The sequence below is a fragment of the Dreissena polymorpha genome, chromosome 4, assembly GCF_020536995.1.
Source record: "Dreissena polymorpha isolate Duluth1 chromosome 4, UMN_Dpol_1.0, whole genome shotgun sequence".
In the NCBI taxonomy this organism is placed as follows: Eukaryota; Metazoa; Mollusca; class Bivalvia; order Myida; family Dreissenidae; genus Dreissena; species Dreissena polymorpha.
This window is the reverse complement of record NC_068358.1, coordinates 32832038-32855422: the sequence shown is the minus strand read 5'-3', so window position 1 is coordinate 32855422 and position 23385 is coordinate 32832038. Positions and strand designations below refer to the sequence as shown.

At 36.8% G+C, this 23385-nt stretch overlaps 1 protein-coding gene across 11 annotated transcripts in view; it reads right to left on the bottom strand.

Moving 5' to 3' along the window:
* Positions 1 to 23385, bottom strand: part of LOC127876719 (uncharacterized) — an 89673-nt gene that overhangs the window by 15282 nt on the left and 51006 nt on the right. For all 11 annotated transcript variants that reach the window (XM_052422139.1, XM_052422140.1, XM_052422145.1 and 8 more), the window contains exon 3: positions 20859 to 20947. In XM_052422139.1, coding sequence (XP_052278099.1) covers positions 20859 to 20947 — 89 coding nt within the window. The remainder of the gene's footprint in view (positions 1 to 20858; positions 20948 to 23385) is intronic.

Sequence of the window (23385 nt, the reverse complement as noted above, 5' to 3'; positions counted from 1 at the left end):
CCACCTGAGAGGAGTCGGTTCATTCAATCTTTACCAAACGTCAAACTTGACCTAGATATTGTCCAGACAAACATCCTGGTCAAGTTTCATATTATTGAACCAAAACTCTTGCATATGGAGTGTTTTTGTTTTTGTAAGATTTGACCTGGTGACCTATATTTTGAGGTGACCCCCCTTACCAAAAATCAAACTTTGCTTACAAAAATGAATATTATGACCAAAATTCATAAAATCTGAAACAAAATTGTGACCTCCAGAGTGTTTACAAGGATTTTGTATAATATAATGAAAATTTGGACAATCTAAAGGCAATAATTATGGCATTAATTATGTGATATATATAAAACCAATCTTTTCCCCAAGTTTCATGATGATTGGGCAAAAAATGTGACTTCTAGAGTGTTCACAAGCTTTTTTTATTAAATAAATATGAGAAAACTGCCCCCCATCAGCCATGTCATTCAGCTGACCGGAACCATTTTCAAACTCAACTCTAATATCAAGGAAACAAATGTTCTCACCAAATTTAATGAAAATTGGGCCAAAAATGTGACTTTTAGAGTGTTCACATGTTTTCACTATATACATATAGAGAAAAATGCCCCGCCCACTGGCAGCCATGATTTTTCACCGATCTGGACCATTTTCAAACTTGTCCGAGATATCAATCAAATCAATGTTTTGACCAACTTTCATGACGATTGGGCAAAAATTGTGACCTCTAGAGTGTTTACAAGGTTTCTCTATAGCCAAATAAGGAAAACGTCCCCGCCCACTGGCAGCCATGTTTTTCAACGGACCTGAACCACTTTTGAACTCAATTAACATATCATTAAGACAAACATATTGACAAAGTTACATGAACATTGGGCATGAAATGTGACTTCTACAGTGTTTACAATTTTTTTCTTTTTTTTGACCTAGTGACCTAGTTTTTGACCCGGCACGACCCAGTTTCGAACTCGACCGAGATTTCATTAGGACAAAGCTTCTGACCAAGTTTCATGAAGATCGGACAATTAATGTGGCCTCTAGAGTGTTTACGAACATCCGAGCCATTACTATGAGAGGATGTTTTTTTTTATTTATATGAGCAATCCTCGTAGTTTCCCAAAATATAACCACAATGAAAAGGCCCCTTTAAAAGTATAATTTTCAAAGATACATTTAGGGTGTCCGAAAAGTAAGAGCGTCCGAAAATCTATTGCAACTTCTTTGTCGGTAAAACGTGCGAACATAACCTGCTTTTAATTTTTTACTCAACAATGTTGGACTTCAGATGTGGGAACAACTCCTTTGCCCTTACGCAGAGGTAAATTATAACGTAGTATATAAAAGCCAATTAACAACCTCATTAAAAAATGCCACCTTTTCGGTTTGACTGCGGACGTGAGACAATCGATATGATAACAGGACCCCTGTTAATTGATCGATTTTGACACGTAGCATAGTCACCTTTTCGGGCAGGCATTGCCATGGAGACGCTGCGGATTAGTGGGAGCACAGATTTGCGGTGTAGTTAAGCCTAAGATAAGGTACATGTATATAATGGATTTTGTAAAATCCGGGACATTTTACAGATTTTCGGGACTGCAGGACACGTTCTACATTTCCGGGACAATCCCGGACAATCAGGGATGTATGGCATGTATGGATTTGTTTACTTATGTATTCATATCAATTTGTATACTTGAATACATAATTGGAAGACAAGGTAGACAATTTTTACTGAATAAACATTGATAATCTCACTATTTAGAGGGTTTTGAAGAAAATATCATTTATAAAGGTATCATGTTTTTATACAAATTTTACATTAATAATAATGTTCATTTAATCCACCCCAGCTTTATCTTAGGGTATGCATATTAAACCTAAAATTGTGTGTGATAATAAATTTCTAGTATAGCGGTCAGGCAATAACAGTGATGTCACACCTCTTTGAGTAGCATGGTCCTTTCAGTTTACATACAATCTGATGGAAATTTGACAGGCTGATCGAACACAGCAACATTAAAATCCAAAATAGTCAATTAGCAGGTTTCAAAAAGTACTTCAGGTGTTCCAACTTAGGCAGTTAACAAAATACTGATATATTTTTATGTGCTTGTTATTTTGAATATTCTTTCAGTCCCTTTCATTACAACATTTGAAATGCGCACAATTTACAGATATTGTTACACATAAATTTGACAGGCTGATCGAACACAGCAACATTAAAATCCAAAATAGTCCATTAGCAGGTTTCAAAAAGTACTTCATTTCAGGTGTTCCAACTTAGGCAGTTAACAAAATACTGATATATTTTTATTTGCTTGTTATTTTGAATATTCTTTCATTCCCTTTCATTACAGCATTTGAAATGCGCACAATTTACAGATATTGTTACATTTAAAAAACTTCATGAACACACAATCATAACATTTTCTATAAAATTTGACAATCTTAGATAACTCAGAGACTTTCTGATCATGCATGGGATTCATTGATGTACAAATCAATTCAGTTTAAGAAGGCTGATTTATGTTTCAATACAAAATTTTGAGAAATGCAAATATTCCCTCAAAAGTTAATCACGAGTGATGGTATGTTATTTCCAGAACTTAATCAAAACCTTTCTCACAGACCCAACCAATTTCGGTTGCATTTTAATCTACTGGAAAAGCACATCCCACATCTATCCTCAAATGTATCAGCAAATGAAGTAATTGTATGGAATGGTGGAGTAATGGCAGCCAAGTTAGTACAGTAATAACAATAACAACAACTATTTAACCCTTTGCCTCTCTGAGGCAAAGTGAAAATGGCTATGTGCAAACAGCATAAAACCTGAACAGCCTGAGAGTAACTGGCTGTCTGTTCAGGTTTTATGCTGTTTGCTGCTCATCAGTATCTAAGAGTTGGAAATGAAGCCTTTAAAACTTTAATTTAGTAAGCAAAGTGAAAATGGCTATGTGCAAACAGCATAAAACCTGAACAGCCTGAGAGTAACTGGCAGTCTGTTCAGGTCTTATGCTGTTTGTTGCTCATCAGTATCTAAGAGATGGAAATGAAGCCTTTAAAATTTTAATTTAGTAAGAAAGGCCTTTAATTAACCTTAACTTTCTAAGGAACTATATGTCCAAATATGTGTCTAAGTGGTAAACGGTTATTGAAGTAATAACAATAACAAACACTATTTCATCTAATTTATCAAAAGAATGGTTTATACCTTGTCATGATTTTGAGAGCAAATATTTCATCATAACCTTCACCATTTAAATGGTTTGCAAACAAAGGCATACTGCATTATTGGCCAAGCAAAGCCAAAGTATTCAGCAAACAAACACCATCTGTTTAAGTCCTCTGAAGAGAGTCCTGCCAATAGCTACAGTTCAGGTACCTGGCTTGGCATGCTTTGAAATCATTAGCCCTGTCTAGGATCTTTTGATCTTCCCTCGGATGTGAGAGAGACTAAGATGATATTGCTATGTCAGACACATGCATTTACATATCAAGTACTGGTGGTTTGGTTATTGGGGATGTAGAAATTATAACGTTATGATGACCATACATAAAACTTCAATAAATACATTTGAGACTCTATCTAGGAAAATGTAGTTAATTGAATGTACATAAACTGGATTTTTGTTACAAAGAGGCTTCCTTAAAGTCCTCCAAGGAAAAACACAATTAAAGTGGAAAACTTCATACCTGCTTAGCCTGAACAGAAGGCACAGGCAAATCTGGGACAACACTTTACACACATGCATAAAGCCACATTTTGCCAGAACGCAGCTGATTGACATATATATTTGGCCAGGACATGGACCAGTATTTCCATGTTTCGGTGCAGTTTGTGGAGTTGTGACCTCTGCACATCTGCACCCAATGCCAGCCTAACTGATTACAGGGCTTGTGCCTATATTGGTCTCTCATGCAATTAAAGTATTCAGTGTTTTTTTTCCAATTAAAATTAATCTTTTTTTTCCAAATGGAACCTACAAATTACCAATCAAAGGTTTCTAAAGAAATATCTAATTTTTTTTAAGATCTCAACATTTAGTTCCCATCCAGCTCTACAAGTTGAACCTAAGTAAATACAATTTTGAAAATACTTCTATTCTCAATTTAAAAGCATTTGTTAGCAAAACAACAAAAACTCTAATTTTCGAATTTTTGTCAAAATGCTGCGATTTTTACCAATCCAAAGGGACCCGACCCCATTACCAAAATGGTGAAAAAACCACTGGTATTTAAATATTCTTTGCACTTCATCATGCAATCATCATTATAAGAAAGGCTACCACATGCATGACAATCATCATCAAGTCTGCGTGCAAAATCCCTTAGGAAGGCAAGTCTGAGATTGGTATGGTAAATCTGGACACCTGAGACCGCCAGCATACAGTCACGTTGTCGTGGTGGCCTCAACAGCTTGCAGATCCTATATGTTTTAACCCTTTCAGTGCGGGAACCGAATTTTAAAGGCCTTTGCAAACAGTTTGGATCCAGATGAGACGCCACAAAACGTGGCGTCTCATCAGGATCCAAACTGTTTGCTATTCTGATAGTATTCTTTGAAAAAAAATCGAACAAAATGCTAATTTTAGAAATTCAGCAGATGACATTTTAGCATACGACAAATTTCCCAGCATACAAAGGGTTAAATGTTCCATGCCCAGAAGCAAATTGAAAATGGCTATGTGCAAACAGCATAAAACCAGAACAGCCTGAGAGTTACTCCTAGTCTGTTCAGGTTTTATGCTGTTTGCTACTCATCAGTATGGGTTGCCAATGAAGCCTCTAAAACTTGAAGCTTGTAGGAAAGGTCTTAAATTTAATTAAACGTTCTAAGGGACTACAAATGCGTAGAAATATGTATCTAAGTGGTAAATGGTTAAATGTTCCATGCTAACAATGTATGCATCATCTTCTCTTCAATGCATTTGCATATTGGCTCTGTCGCTTTGCATACTACTTTATGTTTCATGATTGCTATTGTACCAATATCTGTAAATTTTGAGACCAATGACAGAGTGACTCCAAAATACCACCCCACTGCAGGGATGGACCTTGTCAACATAAACATCAAATTAGATGTCGGACTGATATAAATGGATCAAGAATGGTAATAAGCCATAAATGTTTAAGGGTGAAAGTGTAATAAACATGTTTGGTGGTAGACAAACATTCATATCAAGTTAACCTGGCTTTACCACTCAGAAATGCACTTTGATGCATCAAAGTCCTTAAGAAAATCTAATTAAATTAAATACCTTTCTTAATAAATTCAAGTTTAAAAGGCTTCATTTCCAATCCTAAGATTCTGATGAGTAGCAAACAGCATAAAACCTTCTGGTTTTATTCTGTTTGCCATTTTCACTTTGCTACTAGTGGGAAAGGGTTAACGACATACTGACAGATGGATAGAAAGACCAATCACTGACAGATGGATAGACAGACCAATCACTGTATGACTCCAGATTATTGGGCCTCACATTCACATGGCCACATGACTATTAAATTCCTCGCCAGTAATTCAAGACATGCATGGAGAATGCAATACGATATGGCAGACTATGTATGAGTTATTTCCTTAAGAAAACATGAGGAAATAGGCAATCATGGCAAGACTTTCTATATGGTGACATTTCCAATAAGAAGTTGCCTAACAAGATTTTGTCTGGCTAAACCGATCAGAGGAAGTTTTACAGTCTGATGAAAGTGGCTGGTTATAGCTATCCCGACAATAACAAAGACAGTCAATGAGTACTAACCCTTTCCCACTTAGCAGAAAAGTGAAAATGGCTAGGTGCAAACAGCATAAACAAGAAACCGTCGGAGACGGGTGATGCTCCCCAAAGTTTTTTTTTGTCACAATATTGCAATATATATTCAGATAAAAGGAAACGTCTTGAGGGCACAGTAGTTGGGGGGACAAGAATTTTTTTATAGAAAATTTTAAAGGGCCATTACTCTGTGAAAAATCGTCCGACCAGAACCCGCTGATAATATGCACATCTCCTCTTGGTAGTGAAGCTTCCCATAAAGTTTCATTGAATTCCGGTCATTAGTTGCTGAGAAATCACCAGACAAGAATTGCACTATATGTACAGTTAATGGAAAATTTCAAAGGGCCATAACTCTGTGAAAAATCATCCGACCGGAACCAGCTGATAATATGCAAATCTCCTCTTGGTAGTAAAGCTTCCCATAAAGTTTCATTGAATTGTGGTCATTAATTGCTGAGAAATAGCCCAGACAAAAATTGTGCACGGACGGACTGACACACGGACGGACAAATGAAGCGGCGACTATATGCTCCCCCAATTTTTTTGGGGAGAGCATAATAAAACCAGAACATCCTGCGAGTGACTCGCAGTCTGTTCAGGTTTTATGCTGTTAGCTGCTTTAATATCAGTATCTAAGGATTTGAAATGAAGCCTTTAAAATGTGAATCTAGTCAGAAAGGTCTTTAATTAAATTTAACCCATTTATGCCTAGCGTCTAGAAAAAAGGCCTTGGCAAACAGCGTAGACCCAGATGAGACGCTGCATGATGCGGCGTCTCATCAGGGTCTGTGCTGTTTGCTTAAAGGAATTTCTGTAAAAAATATTCTAAATATAGAAATAAATATACTAGACATCCCTAATTTTGGAAATAAATTGATCCAATTTAGAAGGATGGGACAGTCCACTAAGCATAAATGGGTTAATTAAATTTAATTTTCTGAGGGACTACACAGGCATGAAAGTATTATCTAAGAGGTAAAGGGTTAACTTTATTGGCTGCAAGACATTATTAGGTATGCAAAAACAAGCAGGTCTGAAAGGAATTACGGGTAACAAATATTGCAGCAAACAATATTTACATTATACAGTCAAAACAAACATTTTGTCTACAAACATTTATTTTTTATCTTATTTTCTGTCATATATTTAAGTTCTTTCTGTAAATAACTTTAGGTAATTCACTTCCTGCAAGACAATAATTGGACCCTGAAATCACCACAGGCAGATTTAGAAGGGGGGGGGGGGGGGGGGGGGGGGTAGGGGGGCGGAGACAGAAAAAGGCTTACCCTACCCCCCCCCCTCCTAAAATTTGACAAGGTTATTTGATTATTTTCCATCATGTTTATTAAACAAGTGAGCAGGCAAGTACTGTTAGGCTGCTATACCATCTGTCCGTATCCGCAGCTGCATATCGCATCCGCAAAAAAAAGAACCAGTTGAAATGCACTGCGCTTATTCCATTCATCCGCATCCGTATCCGCATCAGCATCCGCAAAAGAACGCTCAAGTGAGCATTCTAATGCGGATGCGGACGAGATACGGACGGCATGTAGCACGATGAGAGTAGCTGTCATCTCAAAAATCAACCGAAAAACTTATCGAATTGGTGAAAAATTACCCGCAACTATACAATCAACGCAGTTCTTCATATCGTGACTCAGATTTTACCTCAAATGTTTGGAAAAGTATAGCAAAGGCGCTTGAAGAAGATGTTTCAGGTATTTACCATTTGTATTCTTTTACAGACAGAATGATGATTTGTACCTTACATCTACTTAAATTCACGCTTGTCCTTCACAACAAATATCTCAATTATAATTTTCAGTTTTATCCATATTATGAAAAGTGCCAAGCAGTTGTCCAAAGAAAGGCAATCATGGCTCCAGTTACAGATTTCTATAGACTTGTATAACACGGAGTCAAACGGTATTTTGTCACGGCCTACATATCCTACAGGTCTAAACAATTACAGCCAGCCTGTACATGAGCATAGATTACAACAATCGTTATTGTCATCTGTAAAGAGCATGGTTTCCATCATATGTCCACAGCAAGTTATGTGGCCTACCCTGTGGCACAGGCACAGGACAATCAGACCGGCGGACAACAAACAGGACTAAACATTTTGAGCGCTGCTATAGAAACCTTACAGTAAAACGAGAGATTGTCCACAATTTTGTGACAAATTAAAGTGACATATTTTCCTTGTTCGTTTAATGTCTCAAGTACAGTGAAACACAGGTCTTTTCGAGAACATTTTATTTCTAAATACATTATATGCATCATTTGATATTGTTTTATGCTTATGATTGTTGATTAAGTTTACGTTGCCAAAATGTAAGTACATTAAAGTTGAATAAACGTATATAAAATTCAAATTATTGACTCAAACAAAATATTTATAGTTACCGCAAGCAAATAGCTAGGCGTTGTTTGGCTCCAATGGTCTGTCTTGTAACCGATTTCTTTGAAATAAACTCTTCAACTTGAGAGAACGTATCCAAATTGTTGTTTGTTTAGTCTAAAGTAACCTTTAAACTCCTCATCAGCAAGTTCAAGTTCTTTAACTAAATGGTTGTAAGTTCCAAATGTTTGGCGATTTCTTACTATGCACGTGCCCATTACCTGTGCTTTCTTTTACGTTTACACTTCTTTGCCTGAGCAACAGCAGCACCAATTTACAAAAAATGGGAAAACTCTTTTTCTGCATAAATGTTTTCAATTCAGAAGTTTTTCCAAAAAAGAAAAATACGTTCGACGGATAAATGGAATATTGCGTCCGTATTATGATTTTGCGGATACGGATGCGGATACGGACAGATGGAATAGTAGCCTTAACCAAATAACCCTGTCCCGCTATGAAGCAAAGTGATAAGGGCTATGTGCAAACAGCATAAAACCAGAACGGAGCCTGCAACTCCACACATTATGAAGCCTTTGGCTTGAAAAGGACCTCATAAACTTCAGAATACACACACACACACACACACACACTAGGTCCAGTCATTTCAGTCTATCATTATTGTATGTAGCCAGTAATTGTTAAAAGCATAACTGTCACATAGTTGCAACTTTTCAAACCCATTCATCACCACGTTAAATGTTCTTCACCTCAGACTACTTCAGTGACATCATAATCCTGTATTAAGGCCTGAATATATTTTTTTTTAGCTTTAATTGGTAAAAGTGAATGTACCATATACCTATCATATGGGCATAGACACGGCACAGAAATTACCTTAAAACCAACTGGAAAACTGTTGGGGTCAATGCCTGATATGTTAAATATACAAGTAATCAGCTGTCAGACAGAATTATGATAAAAAGGTAAGGTCTGCTATCAATCATAGACTAGCAAAAATATTGTGGGGGTAGGGGGTCAAACTATGATATATTTGATACAGTCTGATTACAGCAAGCTTTTAGCATGATGTAGATGGAGATAAAAGGATCAGCAAAGGTGAACTAGTACAAGGGAGCAGGATGTGTGCAAGGGTGCATGCATATGTGAGTGCCTTTGGAAGTTGATGAGATCTGTCCACTTCTGAGGCTACATTATGTGAGGACCCGCAATGTGTCCTCCTACCTAATTCAAGTACTAGAATCATGAAAGTTGGGGGGAAGTAGTGGGAACAATGGTGTAGTAGTAGGAAACTGTTTGTTTTTATTGTTGTTGTTGTTTTTGATCATCGGTCTTAATCAGCTGAATTATGCTGTACAATTAAATTTGAAACAAAAATGTAAGAGCCTACTTTAAGATGCTTCTAAAGTTTTAAATGATTTGTTTTTCATGTCACTTGATACATCACATTAAAATTCCCTCAATTTGCTGCCATGTTCAGAGATGCAATTTCCTACGAGGACACAACAGGAAATAGCTCATTATTTTTCTATTAGGAGTTTGTTTGGATTTCAATGAATGTTCTGGCTGAAAATGGTTGGCAACCCACGACAATTCATCATGATCAGACTGGACAGGCATTGAGATATGAGGAAGAAACAATAGAAAGATTGAACAGAACAATGAACAAAGAGCTCATCACTAGCATACACATAACACATTTGTAAGTGAATATTCCTAATCCCAGTTTTTGTACATTAGAATAGAAGAAAATCATTTATTTGTGATTCTTTCATATTTTTGCCAGGATATTTCACATGATACTTTAAAGTTAAATTATATATTAGGTGTAACTTTAAAAATACTCACTAGAATTTGTTACATAAGAGAAGAACATCCCCAGAAGCCGCTTGTCTTAACATGAAAAATGATGTTATAGAAAATTTAAGTTGAAACAGGGGAATAACTTTGGTATCTTTTAAAGAAGGACAATAAAACAAGCATATGCACAAACCATAAGGAACAATGCCTGAAAGTAAATATGCTGTATGTTACAAAGTGTCAGAGAAAGACTGTGGACAAGTTTGTCTATACCGAAAGACAGACGGACGGAAGGCAAAATTTGAAACAATTATTGTACACCTGGATAATTTTTGCTCAAACATAACAAGAGTTCTGGAGTAGGAGACATAGTCCCCCAGGGCTTTGACCTCATGACCCCAATTTCAATAGGGGTCATACTCTGTCCAAGGCCACATGTGATGTACTATCAAGCCCATCAGTCAATGTGTTGACGAGTTATTGATCGGAAATGATTATCAAACTAATTTTGACCTTGACCATTGAAATAATTACCTCAATTTCAATTAGGGTCATCTACTGTCCAAGGCCAATGCACATGGGAAGTATCAAGCCAATGAGTCGATTTGTTGATGAGTTATTGATCAGAAACGATTTTCCCACTTATTGTTACAGTGACCATGACCTTTGACCTAGTGACCCAAATTTCAATAAGGGTCATCTACTGTCCAAGTCCAATGCACATGGGAAGTATCAAGCCAATTGGTTAATTTTTTTGACGAGTTATTGATCAGAAACCATTTTCAGCCTTATTGTGACCTTGACCTTTGACCTAGTGTCCCCAATTTCAATTGTTTCAAGCCAATCAGTGTATTCGTTGATCAGTCATGGTCGGAAACAATTTTTACACTTATTGTGATAGCGACCTTGACCTATGACCTAGTTACCCCAATTTCAATATGGGTCATCTACTGTCCAAGGACAATCCACATATGAAGTATCAATCCAATCGGTCAATTTGTTGAAGAGTTATTGATCAGAAATGATTTTCACACTTATTGTGATAGTGACCTTGACCTTTGACCTAGTGACCCCAATTTTAATAGAGGTCATCTACTGTCCAAGGCCAATGCACATATGAAGTATCAAGCCAATTGGTCATTTTGTTCACGAGTTATCGATCGGAACAAACTGGTCTACTGACAGACAGACAGGCTGTCAATCAATATAAACCCTCTTCTTCAAAGGGGGGCATAAAAATGAAGTTCAATAGTAAATGATGCAGTATTTAAGTCATATTTTTAAGGAAGCTGTCAGCTGTTGCCTTGTTTGTTTTGACAAAAAAGTTACCACAAATCAAATACAAGAGTTCCGCGGTCGGAGATGACCGCATTGAAGCCGGATTTTTAATTTAAATGACAGGAAAGTACCTTTCGTGTTTTTGTCAATACAATACTTAAATTACTGAAATATTGTTCAAAGGTCAAAATGAAATGTAAGTACTTTTCAAGGCATGAGCAAACCTTGTGTTATGTTTAGAATGCATATAAAAATTTTAACATTTTAACATTGAAGGTCACAGTGACCTTGACCTTCAAATGAATGACATTGAAATGAGCAGTGGTGATCTTCTAGTACTGGCCAACCTTTATGTCAAGTTTGAAGACTCTAGGTACAAGCATACCAAAGTTATAACATGGAATAAGAACTTTAACATTTTTACCTACCAAAGTTATAAGAACTTTAACATTTTTACATTCAAGGTCACAGTGACCTTGACCTTAGAATGAATGACCTTGAAATGACCAGTGGTCATCTAAGTGTGCTTGCAAACCTTCATGTCAAGTTTGAAGACTCTATGTCCAAGCATACCAAAGTTATAACAATTTTAACATTTTAACATTTAAGGTCACAGTGACCTTGACCTTCAAATGAATGACATTGAAATGACCAGTGGTCATCTTCTAGTACTGGCCAATCTTTATTTCAAGTTTGAAGACTCTAGGTACAAGCATACCAAAGTTATAACATGAAATAAGAACTTTAACATTTTTACATTCAAGGTCACAGTGACCTTGACCTTCAAATGAATGACCTTGAAATGTCCAGTGGTTACTTACTAGTTCTGGCCAACCTTCATGTCAAGTTTCAAGACTCTAACTCTAGGTCCACGCATACCAAAGTTATAACAACTTTAACATTTTTACATTCAAGGTCACAGTGACCTTGACCTTCAAATGAATGACCTTGAAATGTCCAGTGGTTACTTACTAGTTCTGGCCAACCTTCATGTCAAGTTTCAAGACTCTAGGTCCAAGCATACCAAAGTTATAACAACTTTAACATTTTTATATTGAAGGTCACAGTGACCTTCACCTTCAAATGAATGACCTTGAAATGACCAGTGGTCATCTGTTAATCCTGGCCAACCTTCATGTCAAGTTTGAAGACTCTAGGTCCAAGCATACCAAAGTTATACCATGAAATAAGAACTTTAACATTTTTACATTCAAGGTCACAGTGACCTTGACCTTCAAATGAATGACCTTGAAATGACCAGTGGTTACTAACTAGTTATGGCCAACCTTCATGTCAAGTTTCAAGACTCTAGGTCCAAGCATACCAAAGTTATAACAACTTTAACATTTTTTATATTGAAGGTCACAGTGACCTTGACCTTCAAATGAATGACCTTGAAATGACCAGTGGTCATCTGTTAATCCTGGCCAACCTTCATGTCAAGTTTGAAGACTCTAGGTCCAAGCATACCAAAGTTATACCATGAAATAAGAACTTTAACATTTTCGAGCACGCCGCCCGCCCCCCCCGCCCCGCCCCCCCCGCCCCCCCGCCCGCCCGACAACATCAATCTATAAGCCGAGATTTTTTCGAAAAAAATCCGGCTAAAAATTCTTAAAATTAAATGAAATGTGATAGAATCAGACAGTTACCTCAATTTGCTTGCCTATGAGTACACATTTCTGTTCACAGGGATGCTCAAGACAAATTTTTCTTTATTTGTGGTGTTTTTGCATCAACGAAACCAGGAAACTAGATTAAGTACAAAAACATCTGTTAGAGCAATAGACCTGGTTCTGATGTGTTTAGAGTGCAGATTTCTACAAAATAATCAAAACAGCTGCAACAAGAGTCTGTATTCCCCACCCCCTGCAAGCAAGGACTCTGCAGAGCTTTGCAGTTCCAATAGATAACATAGTATATACACAGGTATTGGCATATCATATGAGGCTAAGAACCTGTTCTTGACCTTACTTCAATCTCAACCAAATTAACCCTTTCCCCTATTATAAGAAGAAAAGTTAAAATGGCTTTTGCAAACAGCATAAAACCAGAACAGCCTGCGTCAGAAACATGCAATCTGTTCCGGTCCGCACAGGCTAATCAGGGACGACACTTTCGGCCTAAATTGGATTTTTGCTAAGAAGAGACCTCATTTAAACCAAAAATGTCATAAAAGCAGAAAGTGTCGTTTCTGATTAGCCTGTGCGGACAACAGAGGCTAATCTGGGACGACACTTTTTGCACATGCATTATGCCAAGTTTTCTCAGAACACAGCTCAATTTATCAACACTATCCAATTAGCATTAGCTCTTTCAGTGCTGGATTCGAATTTTGAAGGCCTTTGCAAACAGTTTGGATCCAGATGAGACGCAGAAAAGAATGTGGCGTCTCATCAGGATCCAAACTGTTTGCTATTTTTATAGCATTCTTTAAAAAAAAAATTAAAAAATGCTAATTTTAGAAATTCAGCGACATTTTAGCAGAGGACAAATTTCCCAGCATGCAAAGGGTTAGAGCCTCACTCTGGGACAATCTGGCGCAATGCACAGTGTACAGTGTTGTCTGAGTCTTTGTGTACAGTGTTGTCTGAGTCTGTGTGTACAGTGTTGTCTGAGTCTTTGTGTACAGTGTTTTCTGAGTCTTTGTGTTTAGTGTTGTCTGAGTCTTTGTGTTTAGTGTTGTCTGAGTCTTTGTGTTTAGTGTTGTCTGAGTCTTTGTGTACAGTGTTGTCTGAGTCTTTGTGTACAGTGTTGTCTGAGTCTTTGTGTACAGTGTTGTCTGAGTCTTTGTGTACAGTGTTGTCTGAGTCTTTGTGTACAGTGTTTTCTGAGTCTTTGTGTTTAGTGTTGTCTGAGTCTTTGTGTACAGTGTTGTCTGAGTCTTTGTGTACAGTGTTTTCTGAGTCTTTGTGTTTAGTGTTGTCTGAGTCTTTGTGTACAGTGTTGTCTGAGTCTTTGTGTTTAGTGTTGTCTGAGTCTTTGTGTACAGTGTTGTCTGAGCCTTTGCGTACAGTGTTGTCTGAGTCTGTGTGTACAGTGTTGTCTGAGTCTGTGTGTACAGTGTTGTCTGAGTCTTTGTGTACAGTGTTGTCTGAGTCTTTGTGTACAGTGTTGTCTGAGTCTTTGTGTACAGTGTTTTCTGAGTCTTTGTGTTTAGTGTTGTCTGAGTCTTTGTGTACAGTGTTGTCTGAGCCTTTGCGTACAGTGTTGTCTGAGTCTGTGTGTACAGTGTTGTCTGAGTATTTGTGTACAGTGTTGTCTGAGTCTTTGTGTACAGTGTTGTCTGAGTCTTTGTGTACAGTGTTGTCTGAGTCTTTGTGTACAGTGTTGTCTGAGTCTTTGTGTACAGTGTTGTCTGAGTCTTTGTGTACAGTGTTGTCTGAGTCTTTGTGTACAGTGTTGTCTGAGTCTTTGTGTACAGTGTTGTCTGAGTCTTTGTGTACAGTGTTGTCTGAGTCTTTGCACTGTGAGGCTAATCAGGGCAATGCTTTCAGCTTAAACTGGATTTTCACTAAGTGTCACTTTTTTAAACACAAAATACCATACAAGCAGAAAGTGTAGTCCCTTATTAGCCTGTGCAGACTGCACAGGCTAATCTGGGACTATGTACATAAATAAAGCCCTGTTTTTACAGAGTGAAGCTTAGAAGCAATCAATGGCTGGGATTGGATCATTATCACCTACAATGCCAAGATCTCATTTCAAACAACACGATTTTCAATTAACAGGTAAGATCAAATGCCTGGTAAAGTTGATGCAGAGTTCATTACTGGCATAAAAACACCACACAAAATTGGCATCAAGATTTGGATGTTTCTGTGATGTATCTTCAAGAGTTGGAGGTTTTCATGCATGATTGTTTCTGTATTTTTGTATTTGTATGTTTCTTATGAACCCAATAATAAAAAATACTTGAATATTATAATGCCAAATATTACAGAGCAGGCATAATCTTACTAAAGATATCCTTACATTATGTGATTAACAACTAATTGAATGAGCTCCAGAGATATCCTCTACATATCCCAGCTGCTAACCATAAGTACAAAATATCAACTTTCATTACCCCATCCACTTGGTTTCTTTAATAAACCATATATTTGCTTTAACCACTAGGTGCCATAATGAAAAACACTCATTATAGCAACCACTAGGTTTTTCAGTCGAAAACCACTATCATTGCTCCAACCAATTGGTTTCTAAAATGAAAATCACTATCATTATTTTAAACACTAGGTTTCTATGTTGAAAATCCCTCTTCATACTTCAACCACTAGGTTTCTAAAATTAAAATCACTATTGCTACTTGAACCACTAGGTTTCTACTTTGAAAATCACTATTATTACTACAACCACTAGCTTTCTAAAATTAAAACCACTATCATAACTTCAACTGCTAAGTTTCTAAGTTGAAAACTTCATACAAGGTTTCAAAGTTGAAAACCACTATCATTACTGGATAGTACCCCTTCTATCATTAGCAATGCCTCATATGTACTACAGAACTCTACATGTAAAAGAAAAAGAATACTGCTACTATAAAGATAACACAATAAACGCACAATGAAGCTTGCATTTTTGTTTTTGTTATCATATCCATCAAGACATTAGTGGATTTACTTCTAAACCCTCAAGCCTCAATTATTCAAATGAAAGCAAATAACCAATAAAATGTACCTCAAGTGTACAACAAACAACCCTAGCTTAACCCTTTGCATGCTGGGTAATTTGTCGTCTGCTAAAATGTCGTCTGCTGAATTTCTAAAATTAGCATTTTCTTTGATTTTTTTTCAAAGAATACTATCAGAATAGCAAACAGTTTGGATCCAGATGAGACGCCACGTTCTGTGGCGTCTCATCTGGATCCAAACTGTTTGCAAAGGCCTTTAAAATTCAGCTCCAGCGCTTTAAGGGTTAAACAGCATCTGGTAGATGTCTTACCTTTGGGTCTTGCCAATTAAACAGGATCATTTCAAGTAATTGTGGGGGATTATTCCTTGCCATTACAATCTGTTTTATTCCACACTGGAACAATCAGTTCCACTAGGAAATGTTTCTGTTACAAATGTGTTCAAATTGGAAGCATTCTTACTGGATGGGTGGCAGAACAATCAACAATATGAACATTTTGCTGATCTTTACCAGCGCAGGAAATTGGGAGGTTGAGGCTTTTATATGGATTATGGATTAAATCAGAAGAGAAAAATGTTTAAAACAAAACTTATGATCAAAGCTAATTTTTGAAAGAATGTGAACAAGATAACTAATCTTATTGTCCTCTGGTTAAATGAACATTTGCAACATGAAGATTGTTCTAGCCAGATAATGTTTTTGTAAATAGGACTATTTGTCAGTTCACTTTTGGTGAATAAGCAAAAATCCTTGCCCTAAAAAATAAAGCAGCAAGAATATAACAGAAAAACAAGTGTAAAATAAAACCAATAATGTACAGTAGGTTTACATGTTTCCCTAACATTGATTTACAACAGCTTTACAACTAAACCTAACAAAAATTGAGAGCAGTTTTACAACTACACCAACTAGAGCTTTGTCACAGACGTGAAGAATACCCCCACATTCCGCATTGACACAGAATATTTTGCATGTTGTCTTCACAAAAAACAACTGACATTATGCTTAATGTTTAAAACGCACTAAGTGACCCCTTGACCTAGTTTTTGACCCGGCATGGCCCATGTTCGAACTTGACCTACACATCATCTAAATACAACTTGTGACCAAGTTTGGTGAAGCTCTGATAAAAACTACTTGAATTAGAGAGCGGACACCATGCTCAATGTTTAAAACGCTCTAAGTGACCCCGTGACCTAGTTTTTGACCCAGCATGGTCCATGTTCTAACTTGACCTACACATCATCTAGATACAATTTCTGACCAAGTTTGGTGAAGCTCTGATGAAAACTACTTGAATTAGAGAGCGGACACCATGCTCAATGTTTAAAACGCAGTAAGTGACCCCGTGACCTCATTTTTGACCCGGCATGACCCATATTCCAACTTGACCTAGACATCATCTAGATACAACATCTGACCAAGTTTGGTGAAGATCGGATGAAAACAACTTGAATTAGAGAGCGGACACTTAATATGGACCGACCGACAGACTGACCGACAGACAAGCTCACTCCTATATACCCCCCTAAACTTTGTTTGTGGGGGTATAACTATGGTTCTAACCATATCTTACAACAGCTTCCTGTAGGTAATTACAATTAACATCATAAATTAAAACATGTAATTACAACATGTTCATACCTAACTAATACAAAGGTTTACATGTAATCCTTACAAGAGAATGCAGCTGAACACACAATTATAGCCCTTAAACAGGTTTACAGCTGCTCCTACCGAGGGATAACAGAAGGTTTACAGGTGACCATTGCAATAACTAATTCAAACAGAATGGGTACTTATTACATTCCCAATCCATCTATTTATTTCAGCATTTGCTGATAATTCCATCATTTCCTTACAAATGTCATTCTCGAATTCTCATTTATAACATAAATGGGCCCGCTTATCTGTCAAGAGCTTAGAAACTTAAGGAATGATTGACACTGATAAAAGGCCTTCAATGTGGTCTGTGTCATGGAAATGCATATTTTACCCAGATTTTTGTCATTTTGCTGGAAAAACAATCAGTGTCCAACAGGAGCTCTTTTGGGAAATATAAAGTTAAATAAAAGCAGACATTTGTAAGACCATCATAAAAGTGAAATAAAGAACTCAATTTGTGCCTAACAGATTTACAGAAGTCCAACAGATTTAATTAATGGGAAAATTCATTGAATAAATGACGTTGGCTTCTATTGGGAAGTCCTAGCGTTCTCATTGTGAAAAGCATGAAAACATGAAAAAAATAACATAATTATTGATGTGTTTTCCTTTGGTCTGTACCATTCCTCAGCATAAACCAAACAATATTGTATGCAATCAATACCAATCACAACCAATCACTACAAGACTTACAGGAGTGTATCACTGCTATTTCAAATTCATATTGACAAACATTTTGAAAAAAAAATAATTCCTATTTTAATCAATATTTTGTGAGATGCAACAAAATAAATTGAATAATAATGAATAATAATAATAACAAGAAATGTGTTTGTCAGAAACACTATGTCCCCTTCTGCGCCGCTTTGATTTAGTTTTTTTGACCTTTGACCTTGAAGGATGACCTTGACCTTGACCTTTTACCACTCAAAATGTGCAGCTCCATGAGATACACATGCATGCCAAATATGAAGTTGCTATCTTCAATATAGCAAAAGTTATTGCAAAATATTTAAGTTGGCGCAAACAGTCACAAACAGACCAACAGACAGGGCAAAAACAATATGTCCCCCCACTATAGTGGTGGGGGACGTAAAAATATCCCTGCCGAGTCACAATCTGCCCCTTTATTTAAAACTTTCCCACACAACGCACAGTTTTTCAATATAATCCTTGTTGTGACAGTATTTTATTTCTTATAATGTACATCATGTCTACTTAAACCTCTATATGCCCATGCATATCAAAGTATCATGAACTTCAAACAAAGTATTATTATGTCTGTCATCTGTTTGGCAAATGTAGGCCTTCCTATGTAGACAATCCTGTTTCTTTAATACTGGCTTGGAGTGAAATTATTACATGTACCTGAATTACCAACCTGCCCTTGAAGAACAAGCCCATGCAAAAGCTGGCATGAGGTGCAAGTGTCAACACTTCATTTAACTGCCAAGAAAAAACACCCTCATAGAATGTGGAATAAATAACAACCTTCCTGGACATGAAATATACTTCATTCCCAAGTTAATAAACTCAGCACTTTCATTATCACCTTTTCCACCTGAATGAGATTGAGGCATTAAGTCAGGGCAATAAAGCAACATTATATGATGTTTTCATTAGCCAATTTCCATTTGTTTTTTATGTACAGATTCCCGGGAATCACACATGTCTCTAACACAACAGAAATGCAGCCATAGAATGGTTTTGATGTCTCTTGGAAGTTTCATTACCATGTTGAGAGCAAGGCTTTGCCTGTTGATGAAAATAAATGTGTACATGCCAAGACTTTGTTGCTGGGACATACAGTTATATGATAGATGTGTCCATACCATGCACACTCACAAAAGAAATGATTTCATATCAGTACAGTACCTTACAATATTTTATAGCAACTAAAACAGGCTTATCCTTTAAATGTGATTGAATAGGGGAGTAAAATATTTGTTTTATTTGATGACGTGATATAAATACTGTGCAGCAAGTACATGTAGGGTAATGCTAAATCGGAAAAATAGCGAGGTAGCAAAACACAGAATCTGCCAACATGTCTTTCAACTATTGATAAAGAATGTACTTTGTGATTATTTTAGACAAGTATATAATAAATATAATATTAAATTGAAGGGTTCAATTTAGATTTCCTTCTTTTAATGACCAATAAAACCACGTGCTTCTATAGAATAGAGATTCTTTTAAACTGGTGGCACTTATCTTGAATAAGTTGCAAACCATTATTATGTATCCCTCTAATTCCAGATAATAAGTTATTCACATTTACCACGATATATTACTCATCATTGTAATGCATGCATTGAAAATTGTTATGAAGCATGCGGTGAGTGAAATGGAAGATATTCTGTTGAGGGCATAACTTGTGTCTAAAAACATACTGCACATTCTAGGTTTAAAAGGTAAGATAATTTGGGATGTACAATTATTATCCTATTTTTTGGCCAGTCATGAGGCATAACCATAACCCTTATGCATGTGTGCACAGTGTCAACAAGTGTAGTTGTAACCCAGCCAGAAAAACCCCAACCACCATAGGGATCGAACCCGGTACCTCCCGGTTCCAAATCAGGCAGACACTCTACCCCGGCGCTACTAAAGCTTGCTGTTATAGCAAGGCAGTATAAGTTCTTCTTATACCGAACCCTACTACATAGTCTTTATGGGATCATCCAGATCAATCAGACCCCCTTGGAAAAGAAAATGGCAGAAACACAGAATGTTCAACCCTCAACCAGACACAGAATGTTCAACCCTCAACCAGACACAGAATGTTCAACTCTCAACCAGACACAGAATGTTCAACCCTCAACCAGACAGACTTATCAGATAGACAGCACTTAAATGCATGTGCATTTATCTCAGCATTCCACACCCACCTACCGTATACATATGAGCTGTGCTCTGTGAAAAGGGGGTTTAATGCATGTGCATAAAGTGTCATCTGAGATAAGCTTGTGCAGTCTGCGCAGGCTTACTAGGGACAAAACTTTTGGCTTTCGACTGTTTTGATGTTTTTTGTTTCAAGAAAGTTTCTTCTTAGCTAAAGTTAAGTTTAGGCGGAAAGTGCTGTCCCTGATTAGCCTGTGTAAACTGCACAGGCTAATCTGGAAGGACACTTTACGCACATGCATTAAACCCCCTTTTCACAGAGCATGGTCGTTTCTTTCTTTTCTTACAATGCTCCATTTCCTTCAACATAATTTCTAGCAAAATTTCTCTGCACGCACTGTGCTCTGTTGTCCACGGACACAGCTCGCAAATTTTAACTCTTAACTGTTCTCAGTTTTTCCAGGAAAGAACACATATAGTTTTCCCCACATTGTACTGACCTGGCCTTGTCGAGGTCTGAGAAGAAGTTCCTGCTGTACACCAGGTGCCACAAGAGGTCCTTGAAGCATGTGTGATTATGGGCTGCCACCTGCATCAGGCATAAAGAACAGATCAGAATGGAAATAATTAAATAAAAAAAACTTAATAAGCTTACATTAACCCTTTCAAGCAAACAGCATAAAACCCGAACAGCCTGTGAGTAACTCACAGTCTATTCAGGTTTTATGCTGTTTGCTGCTCATTAGTATCTAAGGGTTAAAAATGAAGCTTTTAACATTTGAATCTAGTAAGAAAGGTCTTTAGTCTAACTTAACTTTCTAAGGGACTACAAATGCTTCTAAATACGTATCTAAGTGGTAAAGGGTTAACACAAACATGCAGTCTGGTCAGGAGCTACCCAGTCTGGTATAACGTCATCCAAAATTTTAAGGTATCGTTAGCAGACAGAGTAGCTCCTGACCAGACTGCTCCAATGTGCAAGCTGGTCTGGAGCTACTCTGGCCGTAAATGGCTTAAGACTCATCTTAGCATAACACGGTTCATAATATCTCATGCACATTTGGCCAAAAAATTACCAGCATTGACATTGTTGGACTTAACAAGCTTCTGAACAGCAATCAATCCAGCCGGGCAACTAAGCCTAATAAATCAAAACAGGCCAATGTCAATGTGGCACCTGTATGTTGTCAGAACACTTCCATGTAAACATGAATGTTGTCACAATACTTCCATTTCAACATCATTTCTGAGAGTGGTTTGTCCTTAACTTGTGTCTGATATTGCTTAATGTATCAATGCTGTCATGTCCATTACAGTGGTACATGTTAACATCACAATTTATGAACAACCAAGAGCCACTGACTGAATGATGAATGTCCCACACATAAGGTTATGTGACCAGACATATTTAATGTTCACAAATTTATATACACAATTTTCTTATAAACTGAATGTCCAAGTATAACATATAGTTTCATAAAACTGGAAAGCAGAACTGGTTGCAAGAGGTTTGGTAAAAACTGATATATAACAATAGGCCTATCAATTGTTTCACCTTTCTATCATATACTTTAAAAAACTCTCTATTGACTTTTGTTTATTTTCAACCACTTTGGTTTTTACCATGGTTAAAGCATAATCAACTTCACATAATGCTAAAATTAAAATTAATTAACCCTTTCCCACTCAGAAGCAAAGTGAAACTTGCTATATGAAACCAGCATAAAACCAGAACAGCATGTGAGTAACTCGAAGTCTGTTTAGGTTTTATGCTGTTTGCTGCTCATCAGAATCTAAGGGTTGGAAATGAAACCTTTAAAACTGGAATCTAGTAATAGACGTCTTCAATTAAATTTAACTTTCAAAGAGACTACGAAAGCGTCAAAATACGTACTTAAGTGGTAAAGGGTTAATTAATAAGGCTCTGCTCTTATTGGTTAGTCCACTCTTTTATTTATTAATGAATACATATTGTTTGATAGCTGCCATAGTCAATCTTTTAACCCATTTATGCCCAGTGGACTCTCCCATCCTTCTAAATTGGATCAATTAATTTCCAAAATTAGGGGTGTCAAGTATATTTATTTCTATATTTAGAATATTTCATAAAGAAATTCATTTAAGCAAACAGCGCAGACCCAGATGAGACGCCGCATTATGCGGCGTCTCATCTGGGTCTACGCTGTTTGCAATGTCCTTTTTTCAGGACGCTAGGCATAAATGGGTTAATTACATACAACAATTCAATGGCACTGACTATCTGACTTGGCTAACAAGTCTTCATTCTACAGCCAAACATCTTTTACAACTGCATTTTGAGCATTTGATTAACTTGCTCTTCAATTTTGTTTTCATAAATGCAATCAAAGGATGCATCCCATCTGAACATTTGTATCTGACATTGCACGCCATATCTTAATTAACAGCACTCTATAAACCATAAACAAACTGGCTAACTGGCTGCAAACAAATGCCTCCAGTTGTTTTTAATTGGTCCATGCTCATTTATTATCAGTTCCTAGTTATAGAAAACACAGGGACTTATTTCATCCCCATTTTTGTTAGTGGAGGTACAGCTCTGTCAATGATGGTGGTTCGGGAATTGATTTGTTTGTTTCAAACTTGTATTTGTGAATGGAAGGAAGGTTCTCTCACAGAAATAATTAATTAATGGCCACAGTTCTTTGTTTATTCAATGATGTCCTATGGGCCTATGTCCTATGTTGGTGACTGTGTTTTTTCAAAACAGGAATGTGAAATAATTACTGTCATGTAGCACAGTGTAGGCTTTCAAATAATTGTAAATAAAAGATAGAAAAATGGTTTTTATAACAGAGGCTAATATGGGACAACACTTTAAGCACATGAATAAAGCTTGGTTTTCCCAGCATTGCTTGAAAAAGGGCTAAAGATTCTTGGCAAGAAGACAATATTTCAGAAAGAATGACACAGATAATTTGTATGAACTAGTACAGGCATTGTTAAATGACAAGGGTTTTGTAATAGCATGTTAGTAAGTCATTTTCA